This window comes from Armigeres subalbatus, unplaced genomic scaffold (assembly GCF_024139115.2).
Source record: "Armigeres subalbatus isolate Guangzhou_Male unplaced genomic scaffold, GZ_Asu_2 Contig207, whole genome shotgun sequence".
NCBI lineage: Eukaryota > Metazoa > Arthropoda > Insecta > Diptera > Culicidae > Armigeres > Armigeres subalbatus.
The window spans coordinates 43,113-60,829 of record NW_026942913.1 but is presented as its reverse complement, the minus strand read 5'-3'; the positions used below and the strand labels follow the sequence as shown (position 1 = coordinate 60,829).

Sequence of the window (17,717 nt, the reverse complement as noted above, 5' to 3'; positions counted from 1 at the left end):
TTGGAAATTTTTCTGCGTGCCCCATAATGACGTTCTACACTCAGAAATAGAATAAAACTAAAATAGAATTGAAATTAAACATTTTTGACATTTTCTAATGTTATACGAAGCATAGTTTAAAAAGTATACTCGCAATGATAATAATTTATACTATAACGGAATAGCGTGAAGTTATTTACTATTGCATTCTTCATGTTGAAAAACATGGCGCCAATCTACACGCCGCTCTCCTTCTGTTTGACTAGAAAGTAAAGACGGCCGAAACAAATGTAAGTACATAATTAAAAAAAAAACCCCAGGCGAATATTTAAAGGTATTTTTCTATTTTACAGCATTAATCCACTGTGAAAATGTGCATCGGAGTATTCCAAGGGGGCCAGCAAATATTGAAAAGGTATCGCAAACGACGCGGGAAACGTTGGAAATTGTTACTTCAGCTACGGACATTCAGGATAGAAAATGGTCGAGTGATCTTTTATCAAGTATTCAAGATGTCCCTGTATGGCAGTGGTACGCTTTATGGCACCAAACTATTAGTTTCATACCGCTGCCAGCTACAACGCCGAACATCACAGCGAAAAAATCGCCCTTCATCGGGTTTAATCAAGTTGTGAAGGCATGGGAATTTTATGTTGGTAAGATAGCATCGTTTTTCAAAGGTTGGTGATTCCAATTCCAACGGAATGGTCTATATCCACAATAAATTGACGTACTCTTCTATTGTCGCTGGTACAAACCTGGTAAAAACATCCCCGGTGGAACACATTCAATCACCGAATCAAGACCAGCCAGGACATTGCAAGCATCGACCCCCACCGCCCGGAAAGCAACAGCTGACAGAACATGTACCTCAACATTCGGGCCCTGTCGAGTTTGACACATTTATTGCGACTCATTTTATGGTTTTCCCTAATATTAACTGAACTGATTTATTGTAACAACACAGGTAAAAAATGCGGCTTTGAAAAATAATAAAAAATTACTTTTAATTGATTTTTATGTTTATTATTGGAAAAGTAAAACTATGAAAACAAATGAATTTAACCTAGAAAGCACAACCCTAACCAAAATATACTAATCAGTTATAAAGCATATTTATACTATGGAACGATTATCTTAAAGTTATACTATCCCAGTATTGTTGCATCAAATACGAGCTTGGGGTCAACCAGGCGAATAGCCATTTAGAATGACTTTTAATCTATATAGTATAAATATATTTCTGAGTGTAGAATGCGCGAAATTTTCTGTAGTTTGGCTCGTAAGACCTACGCAACCTATTCCAAAATGTTTTCGACAGCCATCAAAACCCTTCCCAACAGAACCTTGGATACTTGCAAAGAAACGTTCCCAGACAACCAGAATGCATGCATAATGGAATTGTTTTTCTGTTATGCGATGGCTATGCGCACAAATTTCATCGCTTACCAGTCGCGAAAACGCTTTTTGCGTACAAAAGTGGAGGCGATACATGTGTATTTCTTAACCGACGTTGCACAGTAGTGTATGCGATATACACGATTTTTATGCGAGTTTGTTAGTTATACATTGCGATGTAGTTTGTGATAACAAACTCTGTTTGACAGATAATCCGATTTCAGTTGAGTTTGTTTGCAGGAATATGCGATGTCAACATATGAAGCTGGAATAAATTCGCAAAATAGCCTACTGTGCGGGGAAATTTATAAATAAACTGATGAGCTTCGCCCCACAATGCGATTTTGATGAAATTTGGATCGGTAGGGTAATAGTTCCGATAGTCGTGGGTGTTCCTATAGTTGCGGTAGTGCTGTTTTTACCCAATCTATGTATTAAACGCAGCAAACCATGCATTCTATCAATTTGTTGATCTGTCATTACACGAAGTAGAAGAAAACAGTTTGAGAATTGCATCAAAATCGGTAAAGTATCATTAAAATACCTTATCTTTCTCTCTGCTTTGCACCAATAGTTGTGGTAGTGTTCCTATAGTTGCGTGTCCTATAGGGAAACAATGGGATTCGCAACTATAGGAACACGAATTAAGAAATACCGCAACTATTGGAACACTGCACCAATAATTGGAGGTATCATTTTAGGTAAGAAAGATAAATTATGCAGCGATCGGATAACTCTTCGTTTAAAATATATTTGATGAGCTTCTGAATGCGTACTTAAGGTAAGCGAAATAAAGTATAGGCGTGGTGTAAACGAACGAATAGTGGTGGATCGTGCTTAGTTCCTCCACTATTGGGTCTTTTACCCTAAACGATTTTAATCGTACATTCTTATGCGATGTGTGGTTGACTGGGTTATACCGATCATTATGCATTTCAATACACCGAAGCCCATCCAAAACATTCTTGAGTTCAGTCGTAAGATCTATAAGAATATTTCGCGCATTCTAGAATGTTTTTATGGGGCACGCAGAAAAATTTCCAAAAGGTCATTTGATTTCTTTGAACTGCGCAGGATGACCTGAATCTGATTTGAAACAAGCATTGCGCTCCTACTTCGACAAGAGGTAATACTTATACCATTATCCACTTTAATGGACTAAAGCCTTAATTTATTTGTTGTTGCAATGAATTTCGTTCATTCCACTCAGAGTTATGATTTTTTCCATTCTCGTCTAACAAAGTTGTACCGAAAAGTTATCATTCCACTCCAAAAACGAGCTTTCATAGGAAGACCCATATTGTTGTATTTCGTTAGAAAAGAGAAAGTAAACATTTTAAACATCTGACATGTCTTGAACCCATATTTAATAAGGCGTTCTATTATAGATATGTACTGTACTGAAATGTGCTGATAAAGCGACTGTCTATCGCGGTACATCGCCCCACATAGTATAGCTTCTCAGTTCCTTATCAATACTCTTTCGGCAACAGTTGTCCGGCTTAGTACCCGATAAGAAGACTGTTGCTAAAAATCCACTGGATATACCACTGAGAAAGTGAAAACCCAACTGAATTATGACGTACTCGGGCACACATGATAATGCCTGATCGATTACAAGCCTGATAAGTTTATCGTCGGATCTTTTACCTAATCATTGCTTGTTGATTTAAATTAATCCTATTATATCAAGTTTCGGGCTTGAACTTTTTATGCGTGATATACTGTCCACTCTGTCTGGCAATGGATTGTTTTTCCTTGAACATGGCGGAAGTATAAAATATAATATTTTTAATTAATTGCTTGGGTATGAAAATCAAGATTTTTTTTTATAATTGCATAGGTGCATCGTGAAAATGATTAAGTTGAATAATAATCAAAACTATTCATTTAACTATTCTGAAGAATACAGTAAAAATTGGACGCATTTTAAATGCTGATCTGAATCAGCAGCAGCTGCTTTAATCGAAAAATAAAGAATAAATTTAACTTAACTTAACAAATAAAACATAGAACAAAATATAAGAAATTGTAAATGTAAGATTTCCATGTCAAAATTGAAGAATTCCATATACAAAGATTGGAAAAAACTATCGGGACAGACTTTAATCTGTCGTAATATCGGTTTTGAACAACCCGAGTGGTGCAAAGAGCCGTCTTAAAAGATCTCCACATCCTGGGTGATGTCCAGCTATAGCCTTTACCAATTGCCAAGTTAGATTTCGATCGATTTTATTTATTGATTTATTGAGGCTGTGTCACCATGTATTTCTGGCTTTGTCTCTGCTGCGATGGACAGCTAGGTTCCATTCTAGTGCTTGTTTAAAGAGTTCGTTCCGCCCTACCAGCCCCACTTCTGTTCCAGAATTTCAGTTGCTATCGGCCTCTAGTGACAACGATGATGGAGCTCGTTGTTTGAGATCAAGTTGTGAAGCCGAAGACGGTATACAGCAACACAATGTCTCGACGTTTTTCGCATACAGCCAGGTCATCCTTTTTGGCATCTTCACTAAGATATTCTGCATCCAGTCGACCTGGAAGGTTGCAGTGTCCGAGATATTACGAAATAAACGATGCAATAGTTGAGCGGATGTCATGGGGTCAGCTCGATCGCTGATATGCGATCGACCCATGGAGCATTGTTCGATATTACGGTTGACCAAGGCGACGATGGATCTGGTGATGTGCGTAGTTCAAGTTTTGGGGGCACTCTTGAGTTCCATAGAAATACGCAGAGGCGTTACGGCAAGGTGATGGTCTTCCATGCCTGCCAAGTGTTCAACATAGCTTTGGAGGGTGTAATACAAAGGACAGGGATCGACACGAGTGGTACGATTTCCACGAAATCCACTTAGCTACTTGGCTTCGCCGACGACATTAATACTATGGCATGTACATTGAGATGATGGAAGAAACCTACATCAGACTGAAGAGGGAAATAAAGCAGATCGGATTTGTCATCAATACGTCGAAGACAAAGTACATGATAGGAAGAGGCTCTAGAGAGGACAATGTTGGTCATCCACCACGAGTTTGTATCGGTGGTAAAGAAACCGAGGTGGTTGAAGAATTCATGTACTTGGGTTCACTGGTGCCCTCCGATAACGATACCAGCAGAGAAATTCGGAGACGCATCGTGGCAGGAAATCGTCCGTACTTTGGACTCCGCAAAACCCTAAGATCACATAGATTTCTCCGCCGTACCAAACTGGCTATCTACAAAACGCTCATTAGACCGGTAGTCCCCCACGTAACAATTTCCATGCTTCTTGGATTTATTAAATTTTTATAGCGGATTTATAATAGTAATCACCATAACTAGCTGCTTAGTTTTATTGTCACTCTTATTGCTATCAATAAACCTCCTATAAATATGCTGAAAAGGTTTCAAACGTCAAACGCCTATTGACTTTATGAGCAGCTCTGCGGGTATGATGAAGAGCGTAATAAATCCTATTTTAAAAGCTCGAATAAAGCCAAAATTTATGGTCGTAATGTGGTCAAAAGAATAACCCTAATAAGAATATTTGCATTGCCAAGAGTTTATAACAGAGTTCAATAAGAGCAACATTTTTCTGATCGAATTCTCTGATGGCCATATTGGAAACGGAGAAGCATTTTCAAGTCTGTGAAATTTTTCACTGTAATTCATAACTAGAGGATGTTTTCATCGCGTAAAATACTTTTTTGGTAATTGCCTTTCGTTACTAATACATTGAGGATGATTATCGACAAAATCAGCGGTGATTTATGATAATGCAGTTATAATTAATTTACATTTTTTCCCAGAACTACATCATTTTGAGGGCGCATGATGTTCAATCTTATTTTTCCACTAGCTTTCACAATGAAATCGAAAGCGCACCTCATTTCAATTGAAAAATAATCCTGAAAAAATATTTTGCAGTTGTGTTCATCATGCATCATGCCTCTACGGAAACGAGACCTGAATAATACTAGTAGAGAACCAACGCGCACTTGGAGTTTTCAAAAGAAATGTGCTGCGTACAGCTGTTGGGAGAACCACCCATCATTCACACCGCGAAAATCGAAAGACTGCGGTGGGCCGGGCACGTAGCCAGAATATCGGACAGTAACCCGGTTAAAATGGTTCTCGAAAACAATTTGATGTCAACAAGAAGGCGAGATGCGCAGCGAGGAAGGTGGATCGACCAGGTGGAAGACGATTTGCGGACCTTCCGCAGACTGCGTGGTGGGCGAAGTGCAACCTTGGACCGAGCTGAATGGAGAAGACTTCTATGCACTGCACAGGCCACTCCGGCCTTGGTTAGAGAAAATAAAAAAAACAGTTGACTTGAAAAATCAATTGGTTTGAACTCCAGAACTATTTTAGAAATTTCAGGATATCTGATTAGGACACATCTAAATCGTAAATCATGCGAAAGGCTTTCAAGGGCATGTATGCATCTTAAGAAATACTTTTCTCCTCACTTCGTCTTATACCGACCAAATGCGTTAATTAAAAAAAGCATTGCCTTATTTCAGCGCATTGTCTTCTTCTTCAATGACTCTTCATTCCATCTGAAACTTGGGTTGTTTTTCAACTTAGGGTTCTACTAGCATTTCCACAGTTATTAATTGAATCATTCCTGATGTCTGCCAGTTGCATGAATATCTTGTGTGGCAAGCACAATGGATGTACTGTGCTCAAGGAGCTGCAAATGCTTCCCATCCGGAAGCATCCTAGGCCGAAATTCGGGAAAATGTTACATTCGGGGAATTGTTAATGGGAAAATAGCAGGAATATGCAATTTTGGCAGAATTTGGCAATAGCAGACAAACAGACACAACACTCGTGAAATTTTCATCGTACACTGATTTACAGGTCAATTGAAATAATCATTAGTTGGCCAATCACTCACTTGTGGGGCGCGCACCGGTTTTGTTCAAGTTTAACGTTTGCTCACAACCGCCATCTGGTTCTTGATTTGCCCAACTTAGTGAGTACAATAGATGTCGTTAGTATATGTACGACGATGAATTTGATAAGTGAATGTACAATGTTTTATGTCTGTTTGTCTGTGGCAATAGTGTATTATGCTACGTACACACCAGTCAAGCAGTTTGACGAACATTGAATCCGCCCCCAAGAAAACGCTTCGGTTGCTGCTTTGTTTGAACGTGTGTGAAGTTGTTCGAACAACCATGACCGTTAGCGGAGCAACTCCGGAACTAAGTAAGGTCGTGCAGGTCGACCTGAATGAAGCTAAACCAGTTCCTCCACCAAGAAAGGAAACTGTATCACGTCGGGAGAGGGTCGTGCAAATTGCCGATCCTAAGGAACAGAGGAAGTCAGTGCCTCCACCTAGGAGGGCAACTGAAGTTCGCCGGAACGATGAACAACCCTGGACTGTGGTTGTAAATCCAAAGAAGACGAAGCGACGAGCGAAAGAAGCCGCAGGCAAGGAGGCAGGTGGAACGCAGCTTACATCTGCTAAGAAGGGTTAGAGCCCGTGTTGCAAAGGGTGCGCTTCCCAACGGCAACGGTAAGCGGAAAGACAGAGGCGAAGCGATCATTGTCAAGTCTGATGATAAAAGCTATGCCGATGTCTTGAAGGCCATGAGGAGCTATGATAAGCTTACTGGTCTAGGAGGCGACGTCAACTGCATCCGTCGAACGCGGAAAGGCGAGATAATCCTCGTCCTAAAGCGGGGTGCTGCTCAGAAGAGTGCTGAGTATAAAAAGTTGACAAAGGAGGTACTGGGTGATGGGGTTCAAGTGAGAGCCCTATGCCCAGTATCGGTCATCCAGTGCCGCGGCCTGGATGAAATAACCGAAGCTGTGGACCTGGTGGACGCGCTGAGAGATCAGTGCAACGTCCAACTCCAGGAATCCGAGATTCGGTTACGTAATAGCTTTGCTGGGATGGAGGTTGCCACATTCCAAGTGCCTCTGGCTGATGCCAAGAAGGTACTAGATAAGGCTAAGCTAAGTACTAGATAAGTCGGTATGCTCGTTGAGCATAATCCAGCCACCTCAGTCCTGCTATAGGTGCCTCGGCTACGGTCATAAATCCTTTGACTGTCGGGGTCCCGATCGTAGTAAGCTATGCCGCAGGTGTGGAGCTGAAGGCCACAAAGCTCGCACCTGTCAGGCCGCACCGAGGTGTCTGATCTGTCCCCCTAATACAGACAACAGACACCTCACCGGTGCACAGGCCTGTCCGGCCTCTAGAAGGGTCCAGACATGCAAGTAACACAGCTAAACTTAAACCACTGCGAGGCAGCGCAAGCGCTGCTACAACAGTCGGTTACTGAGTGTACACACTTAATTTTTTTTACCGGGATCTCAGCAAAATGTTGAACTTTTACCGAGATTCGCACAGCCGTGCCCCAGCAAACATGTTTTTTGCCGAGATTTCTGTCAAAGTTGCTGAAAATCAGCAAATAATTTGCCGAAAATCAGCTAACAAACGTAATTTTTGCCGGGATATCAGTTTTTAATTTTGCTGGCGCACGGCTGAGCGGATTTTTGCCGAGCTGCAGAAATAAAAACTGAGTGTGTAAAGCTGATGTTGCCTTGCAGTCCGACCCATATTGCATCCCTGCTGGAAACGGCAGTTGGGTTGCTGACAAGTCCGGATCGGTGGCAATCTGGACTTGCGGGCGGTTCCCCATTCACGAGATAATATCATCTCCTAACGATGAGGGTTTCGTTATAGCAAAGGTAAACGGAGTTTACTTTTGTAGCTGTTACTATCCTCCTAGATGGAGTATAGGGCAGTATACTAGCGTAGTGGACACTCTTGCGGTCAAACTAACTGGTCTAAAACCGTTAGTAGTAGCAGGGGACTTCAACCGCGTGGGCGGTGGACTGGGAATCCCGGTTCACCAACGCTAGAGGTCATATTCTGCTAGAGTCTCTAGCGGGACTTAATGTAGTCCTGCTGAATGAAGGCCAAGTGTCAACATTCAGAGGACCGAACGGTGAATCATGCATCGACGTGACCTTCTGCAGCGCGGGATGGACGTTGAATCCGGATTGGAGAGTACATGAAGGGTATACAGCTAGTGACCATCAGGAACTTCGTTTTATGGTTAGCTATACCCCCACTGAATCTAGAGCTACGAGAAAGGTCAGAGGTGCTGACCAAGGATGGCGCACCTCACAGTTCGATCGAGAACTGCTGATTGAATCACTACAGTGGGAAGATCGGACCTTGAACCTTAATGGTGACGAGTTGACCGATGTCTTGCTATGCCAAGGAAGTGTAAGCCATATGGGAACCGCAAACCAGCGTACTGGTGGACTGACACGATAGCTGAACTCCGTGGATCTTGCCTTAAAGCCAAAAGTACGACGTGCAAGAAACGAGGTTGATCGACTTGATAAACGCCGGACATTCCAGACAGCAAGCAGAGCTCTAAACTACGAAATAAAGTGTAGTAAAGAGCCTGCTTTGAAAGGCTGTGCAGTATGGCAAACAACACTCCATGGGGGGATGCTTACAGGATAGTGATGGCTAAAACAAATCGCACACCTCCTGAGAGATCTCCGGAGATGTTAGCTAGGATCGTTGAAGGGCTGTTCCCGAAGCATGATTCACCAGACTGGCTTGATACACCGTATGGGTCGGTTGACGTGGTCTCGTTAGTGACTATCGAAGAGCTTATCGAAACCGCAAGAGGTTTTAAGCTCAATAAGGCGCCGGGACCGGATGGTATTCCGAACCTGGCACTTAAACACGCGATTCTTGCCGCTCCAGATATGTTCAGGAGCTGCCTCCAACGTTGTCTGGATGAAGGAAACTTTCCAGATCGAAACGACAGAAATTGGTGCTATTGCCCAAGCCTGGGAAATCCCCGGGAGAACCTTCGGCATACAGACCGATTTGCCTCCTCGACGGAGCTGGTAAGCTGCTTGAGAGGGTTATTCTGAACAGATTGTCGACCTATACCGAGCGTACTGGTGGGCTATCAAACAACCAGTATGGCTTCCATAAAGGTCGTTCCACCGTCGAAGCAATTCGATCGGTAACGGATACGGCCAAGATAGCGAGAGGTTTGAACAGGCGAGGTATTAGATACTGCGCATTGATTACATTTGATGTAAAAAATGCGTTCAACAATGCTAACTGGGTAGCTATTGCTGACTCCCTGCACCGATTGAGAGTTCCGGATTACCTGTGCAGGATACTGAAAAGTTATTTTTAGAATAGGGTGCTGATATACGACACGGATGCTGGTCAAAAGTTGATCGTAGTGTCTGTGGGTGTTCCACAGGCGTCGATCCTCGGACCGGTTCTGTGGAATATTATGTACGACGGAGTATTACGCTTAAGTCTCCCGGCCGGTGTGAATTTTTTTTTCTGATTCCGGATGTGTCCAACTGGGTCGATAGAAAACATGGTCAGTTCAACTTCCACCTAACACATGTGTTGTCTGATCATGGTTGCTTTAAAAAAATCCTACAAAGGTTTGGCTTCGCAGATTCTGCGGAGTGTACAGAATGTGTAGGTGAGGTAGAGTCGGCAGAGCATGTGATGTTCGCATGCCCGCGATTCGAGGTAGAACGCAATGCCATGCTGCTTGTTAGCGGTATGGATACAACCCCGGACAACCTCGTCGAGAGGATGTGCCGGGAGGAAGTTATATGGAATGCGGTGAACACAGCATTTCAACAGATTGTGTCGAAACTGCAGCGGTGGTGGCGTCTTGAACAACACCAACGAATGCAGTAAGGACACCTGTGATGCAGTGAACACTTTGCTCACCTCGACAACCAACATGTCGCGGTTGGGCTGCGGGGACCTCCGTATGTAGATATAGAGGTCATTGCGGTTCATGCGCGGTGGTTGTTGTCGGGGTGCTCGTCTCCAATGTGAGATTATGATACGGACCGCTAGGTTACTATCATAGTTTGCGATCGGGTGGTGAGGTTACCACTCTTGAAGTCGATGTGTATTAACGTCAAGTGCGTTAGCATAGGCGTGAGCGTTCTCAATAGTCCCCCCCTGATGTATTGCTTAATTGCGGGCCGGGGGTACGGACTGGCGAAAGGGTTTTGGTTTTAGTGGGTCGGGTAACATACCCATCCCCACACTACCTGAGTTAACCTCCTCAGGTGTCTGGATGCAGATTTCCGTTTACCCTTGCTAAAAAAAAAAAATTGACAGCTGGCGGCTCGGTTGGAAAAAATTAAAACGGTTTGATTTTGATTTGAGTAACCGGGGGTGGAGTCAATGTTCGCCGAACATGTTTGAGCATTTGTAGTGAAGTTGTACAAACCCCCATATATTTTTTGATAGTTGGTGCTCAAGTTGACGCTTCGGTCGTTCGTGTGTGATATTGCTGGTCGAATAAATTGATTGTTCGTGCCGCTGTTGGCAAAACATGATGGATGTTTGAATAAACAAGAGGTGGAGACAATGTTGGTCAAACTACTTGACCGTGTGTACGTTCCATTACGCGATGGACACGATAGTCTGGTACAAAACAAAAGTCAGAGTCAAACCCGTCCTCAAGAAGATGGATTCTCTAAACTATTGCTAGGAAATTCCTGTTGAAAATTTTTGGGCTTTGGCAAAGGCCCATTTATGATAGCATGCTAAGGCGGTGGACTCCGCTACAACTTTTGAAAAATGATTGAAAATGTACCCCAAATCGCTGCGCTGAAGCTAATGGGTACCACGTGATAAAATTCCACTCCTTGGCGTACGATTAAATGGATCACGGATAAGTGACGCTGAACTGCAATAAAAGTAAAGGACAAAAAACCAAAGTCGTAGTGTTGTTTTTAAATCCTTTTAAAAGATCCACCATATTACATATTTGGAGCATCAGTGGTTGCTTTAGACAACAAAATTACTGAAACGGTGTGAAAAGTGCTTAAATCTGCAAGACACAAATAGTTTTTTTTCTGGAGCATTTTTTTCTTTTCTTAATGACATTACATCCCCCACTGGGACATTGCCGCCTTGCAGCTTAGTGTTCTCTTAGCACTTCAATAGTTATTAACTGAGAGGTTTCTAAGCCAAGTTACATTTTTTTTTGCATTTGTATATCATGAGGCTAACACGATGATACTTTTATGCCCAGGTAAGTAGAGAAAATTTCCAACCCGAACATTTCCTGCACCGAACCGGGAGTTGAACCCATCCACCATTAGCATGGTCATCTCTCTCATCCAGCAGACACGCACACACGCACACAGCAGACACGCACGCAGCAACACGTACGGACGTGTTTTTTTTTTGCTCGCGCATTTTTTCGAAGTGTTTTTTCTCGTTCGTTCGCTGTTTACGTTTTCGCTTGTCGCGTTGGCGTTATTTTCTCCCGGACCCGTCATGGGAGACTCGGTGGCCGATTCGGTCGCTGGAAAAGTGCCTAAGCGCACTGCTCTTGGAGGCGCGGGTAACCCCTCCAAGCAGCTTTTGCAGAGCAACGTGTTCTCGCCGTTGCCGCTTGATGACGCCGGCAATCCGCCGAAAAAGAGGAAGAAGCAGCAATCGCAGCTGCCGCAGGTGCAACCGGAGCGGAAGGAGAAGTGCCCGCCCGTGTTTGTGAAGGGCGATCCGCCGGATTTACGCCCAAAAATTCGCCAGCTGATCGGCTGAAATGTACTTTTCGGCTCTGCAGCGAGGGCGTGAAAGTGATGCCGGCCAACAGGGACCATCATCAATCCGTCGTGGAGTTCCTCGAGGTCCACAAGTATGAGTACTACACTCATGACCACCCCGGCACGAAGCCGCTCAAGGCTTTGCTGCGAGGACTTCACGACATGAAGGAGGAAGAGCTCCAAGCAGAGCTTGAAAGTTGCGGACTGAAGCCAGTAGCCGTCCACAAGATCGCTCGTCACGACAAGGCGAGGAAATATCGCGACCAGCTTTACCTGATCCATCTGGAGCACGGATCCACTACCTGGAAGGACCTGAAGCTGGTTGGCGTTATAAATTACACCGTCGTTGACTGGGAGCGATATCGGCCAGTGCACCGCGATGTCACGCAATGCACCAACTGCTTCAATTTCGGGCACGGCACCAGAAACTGCCGCATGAAGCCGCGCTGCAACAAGTGTGGCGAACCCCATCCGACTGACGAGTGCGACAAAATGGAGGTGGCCGATCCCAAGTGCGCCAACTGTGGCGACAAACATCGGGCCACCACAAAGGGCTGCCCAAAGCGAGCCGAGTTCCTGGAAATCCGGAAGAAGGCTTCCACCAGGACCATTCCGAAGAAGAACCGTGTTCCTGTAATCAACGAGGTGAACTTTCCAGTTATCCCGGCTCCCCGTCGTGTGATTCCAATACTCCCACCGCTACAACCGCACAAGCGACTGGCAGCGGCAGCTGCATCGGTCCAAGCTCCAGCATCGTCGGCACCATCCACCAGCGAATGGCCTCCGCTTCCTCCTCCTGGGTTCCGTCGGCAGTCGGAGAACGAAGCCGTCCCACCGGAAGAATCTGCCCCGCTGTACACTCCGGAGCAGCTGATGCCGATCTTCGCGCAGCTCGCCACTCGACTGCGCGGCTGCAAAACCCGATTCGACCAGGTCTTCACACTTGGCATGTTCATCATTGAAAATGGCTGCTAGGGTGGGCCTGGTCAACTGGAACGCTTGCTCGCTAAAGAGCAAAACAATCGAGCTGAAGGATTTCCTTGAGGAGAAGGAAATAGACGTGGCGTTCATCACCGAAACGCACCTAAAACCGGAGGTGAACATCAACATCCCGGACTTCCGCATCGTGCGACTCGACCGGCTGACCAGGGGAGGTGGTGTGGCCATCGCTCTTCGCTACAACATCAACTGTCGTCTGCTTCCAAGCTTCCAGCTCAGTGTCATTGAGGCCATCGGTGTCGAAATCACCACTTTGGTCGGCACAATCGCGCTCATCGCGGCGTACTGTCCAACGCAAGCCAAAGCCGGCGATGGATCATCGGCTGCCCTTCGGAGGGACATCGTCAAGCTGACGCGGAGGCAAGGCCAGTATATCATTGCCGGCGACTTGAATGCCAAACATCAAGCCTGGGGCAACAGTCGCGGCAATCGAAACGGCACCATCTGGAGCAACGACATGGAGGAAGGCCACTACACGATCCTGAGCCCGGATTCCCCACTCGGCTGAGTCGGTCCGGTGCCCACGCAACGCTCGACCTCTACGTAACAAACCTGAGTGACCACGTCTCGCAGCCGGTTGTATACCAGGAGCTCAGTTCGGATCACTATCCGGTGGTGGCGGAACTGGGCTCCTCGGTCAATCGGCACCAGCAGTTACGGCGGAACTACCACCGAGTGAACTGGCAGCGTTTCCAGCAGTGCGTCGATAACACCGTCGACTACGAGGTGCGTCCGGAGACGCCGGAAAGTATCGACCGCCAGCTGTGCGCCATCGAACATCGATACACTCACCAAAGATTTGATTCGATTGCGGAATGTCACTCGCAGGCAGTTTCAGCGTACTGGACTGCCTGAGCTCAAGGCCCGCTGCAATCGAATCACAAAAAATATCAAGGCCAGAATGGTGGACCTCAAAAATAACGACTTCTCGAATAAGATCCGCACTCTCCCAGATTATGCTAAGCCGTTCTGGAAAATGACCAAAATTCTAAAATCCAAGCCTCGGCCCATTCCACCTTTGATCCCACTAGACAATAATGGCTCTAAGGATCGCTTGATAACTCCTGCAGAGAAGGTCGCTGAAATAGGTCGTCACTTCGTCAGCTCACACAATCTTGGGCAGAACATCGTCAGTCCACACGAAGCAGCCGTCAACGAGCATGCTAACAACATCCATTTGATTCCTAACGACTTCTCGGAGGAGTTGGAGATCTCAGCTGACGAATTGACGGCCTATATCAAATCGTCGAAGAACATGAAGGCCCCAGGCTTCGACAGCATCCTGAATCTCGAGCTCAAACACATGAGTGCTCCGTTCTTTGAGCACCTCTCGCTGATCTTTAATCAGTGTCTCCGGCTTAGCTACTTCCCATCGTCCTGGAAGTCAGCGAAAGTCATCCCCATCCGGAAGCCTGGGAAGGATCCTTCCTTCCCCAAAAGTTATCGACCCATCAGCCTTCTCTCAGGGTTATCCAAGCTATTCGAAAAAGCTATTCATCATAGGTTACTTGAGTCTGCCGAAAATCTCAACATCTTGCTCGAGGAACAGTTTGGTTTCCGACGCGGTCGGTCAACTGTACACCAACTGACCCGAGTTACCAACGTCCTCAGACGGAACAAGTTTGTCTCGAAAACATCCGCCATGGCCTTACTCGATGTCGAGAAGGCATTTGACAATGTATGGCATGATGGCCTGGTGTACAAACTACAACGCTACAATCTTCCCAGCTACCTGGTGAAAATCATCAACAATTACCTGTCGACAAGGACATTCCGGGTCTCAATCAGCGGAGCGAGTTCCAATGCGCACAACATCGTCGCAGGCGTTCCCCAGGGCAGTATCCTCGGGCCCCTGCTTTTCAATCTGTTCACCTCCGACATGCCAGAACCTCCAGAAGGCGGCATTCTGTCTCTGTTCGCAGATGACACATCCATCGTCTACAACGGTAGAGTGATCAGAGCGCTAGTGGCAAAACTCCAACGAGGCCTGGATGCCCTGACAGAGTACCTCACCAGCTGGAAGATCTGTATCAACGCGGCGAAGACCCAGGTCATCATTTTCCCCACTCCAAATCCCTAAACTTGTTCCGCCTGGGGACTGTAAAATCATCCTCAATGGCACGACTGTGGAATGGGCCAATGAGGCCGGCTACCTGGCTTGACCTTCGACTGCAAGCGTATTTTCAGGCAACAGGTTGACAAGACGGTCGAAGTGTAACGTTTTGGTGAAACTACTACCTTTGATCAACCGTCGGTCGTCATTGTCCCTGAAAAATAAGCTTGCTGTCTACAAGCAAATCATCCTCCCTGTGATCGAATATGGCATGCCGGTCTGGGAGAGCAGCACAAAAATTCACCACCTCAAACTTCATCGGGTCCAAAACAAATTTCTGATGATGATCCTCAACATTCCTCGCAGGACAAGAACATCCGAGGTCCACCGTCTGGCCGGGATAAAAACCTTACATGAACGCTTTGGTGAGTGTAAAGAAAAGTTTAGGGTCCGTTGCTTGCATTCGGATCAGGCTCCAATTAGGGCGCTAGTTCCAATCTAGGTTATCAAATTTTAATTGTAAATATTAGTGTACATAGTAGTTAGGTTATCAAATTTTTCAAAATGAACTAATGCCTGCAATAGGCTTCCATGTCATACTAGAGAATTTTCAAATTACTTCCTTTTCAAATAATAATAAAAAAAAACTAATAACAAAGATGAAGGGCCGTGTGGCCAAACACTTACAATGTACACTAGATGTAAAATCAAAGCAAATAAATAAACATACTTTTATTGAAAAAAAAAAAAAAAAAAACCATTAGCATGGTCTTGCTTTGTAGCTGCGCATCTTACCGCATGGCTAAGGAAGGCACCTTTAACTTAAAAATGTTTGTAAAGTTACGCATTTAAGGTTTAATGATCTCAATGATCAAATATTTCGTCGACGAAAGTATATCGATTGTACGAGCCTTTTATCAGATATTAGCTGTTGGAGTTAAATTATACCTTTTACATTCAGCTACGGGTAAGAAATTGAAATAAAAAAAAAACAGAAAAAGGCAATGAGACTCATTTGAGGCGATTAACAATATGTGTAACCCCTTTGTTTTGCCGCGTCTACAGGGTGTACGTTATCAACGAACTACTACTATACGCATAATTCTGTCCCGGAGCTATCGGAAGATTAATTTGATATTGATTTTGGAGGTTTTAACGATAGATAAACTTAGACATAGATAAGAAACCTCCTACTATATAAACGAACTCCGGTAGCCGTTAGTTTACATTAGATATTGGAGTGACAATGAAGGCCTTCATCGTTCTAGCATTGTGTGTGGTGTCCGCTTTTGCCGGCCTTGAAGAGGATCTCTGGACCTCGTTCAACAAAGTTCGACCTACTGGTTTGGAAGGATACGAAGAGCCACGGTTTGATGGCAGAATTGTAGGAGGAAATGAAGTCAGCATTGGTAACTTCCCATACCAGCTGTCACTTCGTCACAATGGAAACCACATCTGCGGTGCCTCCGTCATCTCCAGCAACTGGGCTTTGTCTGCTGCTCACTGTACCGTGTCTCCTGTCACCGCTGGATCTGTACGTATTGCTTCAGAATTTACCATTGTGCGTGAATAATAAAGAATGCTCTTTTCTTCTGATCATCCAGGCTACTCTGCGAGGAGGAAGCGCCAACCGTCTCAGTGGAGGAGTCATTTTTGCCGTAGCTCAGATCGTAAACCATCCACAGTACAACGCTAACACCATCAACAACGATGTGTCGGTTCTGCGTACCACCACTTCGTTCTCTGGAGCTAATATTGCTGCCATCACTATTGTCCCAAGTGGAACCAACTTCGCTGGTGGTACTCGTTCCGTTGTTTCTGGATGGGGTCTGACCGCTGCTGGAGGATCTCTGCCGACCAATCTGCGTGCCGTAGATATCCCAGTCGTTACTCTCGCCACTTGCCGCAACCAGTGGGGAGCTGCCCGTATCACCGATAGCATGGTTTGCGCCGGAGAGCCAGGACGTGACTCTTGCAACGGAGACAGCGGTGGCCCATTGGTCACTGGAGGTCGCCAGTTCGGTATTGTCTCATGGGGTGCAGTTCAGTGCGGTGGAAATCTGGCTGGAGTGTACGCTAACATTGGTGCTGCTGTTATTCGCAACTTCATCAGCTCAAACACTGGTGTGTAGATGGAAAATAAATTGATTTTGTGCATTTGAGTTATCGGAGTTATTATTATTTGTCTTATTTCAAAGCATATTTATCTATCATTAGCACTGCTTTTATAGTATTGGTTATTGTTTTTTACATAATGATATTGTTTTTTACATAATGATTTTACATGATACTTTCAATCATTAACCAGGATATGTTTGACATCAAAGCGTATCGAATATTAGCTTAGCTTCGCTTAGACTGACTGTACATATCAACGATTGCTACTTCGTGATTGATCAGAACTGGTGAAAATTGGTGATCAATAATGGTACCTGCCAAGTCCTTGCAGTCAGTTGAAAAAGGGAGAGAATGACCGAGAAAACCTCTGCATCTCCACAATTACCACGTGAAGGAAGTTGTGTTAGTTGGGTGGGGTAATCAGTAACATAGATCGGGATGCACCATGGAAAGTAATGTGACCTATTAACTTCTACACAACAGTATTAGCATTACCTTATATTGTTCAATTGTTCATCTTTTTCTAAGAATAAACAATCAATCGTTCAAAGTGAGCAATTGTCCATTTGAATTTTGGATTAGGCGCCTGCG

The 17,717-nt window shown here is 44.9% G+C and overlaps 1 protein-coding gene across 1 annotated transcript; it reads left to right on the top strand.

Annotated features, from left to right (window-relative positions):
- The first annotated feature begins 16,254 nt into the window (after positions 1-16,254).
- Positions 16,255-17,170, top strand: LOC134203724 (trypsin alpha-3-like). Its single transcript, XM_062678583.1, has 2 exons — positions 16,255-16,542; positions 16,613-17,170. The coding sequence occupies exons 1-2, from the start codon at positions 16,255-16,257 to the stop codon at positions 17,138-17,140; spliced, it is 816 nt and encodes a 271-aa protein (XP_062534567.1). The 3' UTR covers positions 17,141-17,170.
- The last annotated feature ends 547 nt before the right edge of the window (positions 17,171-17,717 follow it).

Excerpts from the sequence above, each read along its gene's own strand:
- LOC134203724 (XM_062678583.1), top strand. The coding sequence starts at position 16,255 with ATGAAGGCCTTCATCGTTCTAGCATTGTGTGTGGTGTCCGCTTTTGCC. Across the intron at positions 16,543-16,612 it reads CTCCTGTCACCGCTGGATCT|GCTACTCTGCGAGGAGGAAG; the intron begins GTACGTATTGCT and ends CTGATCATCCAG.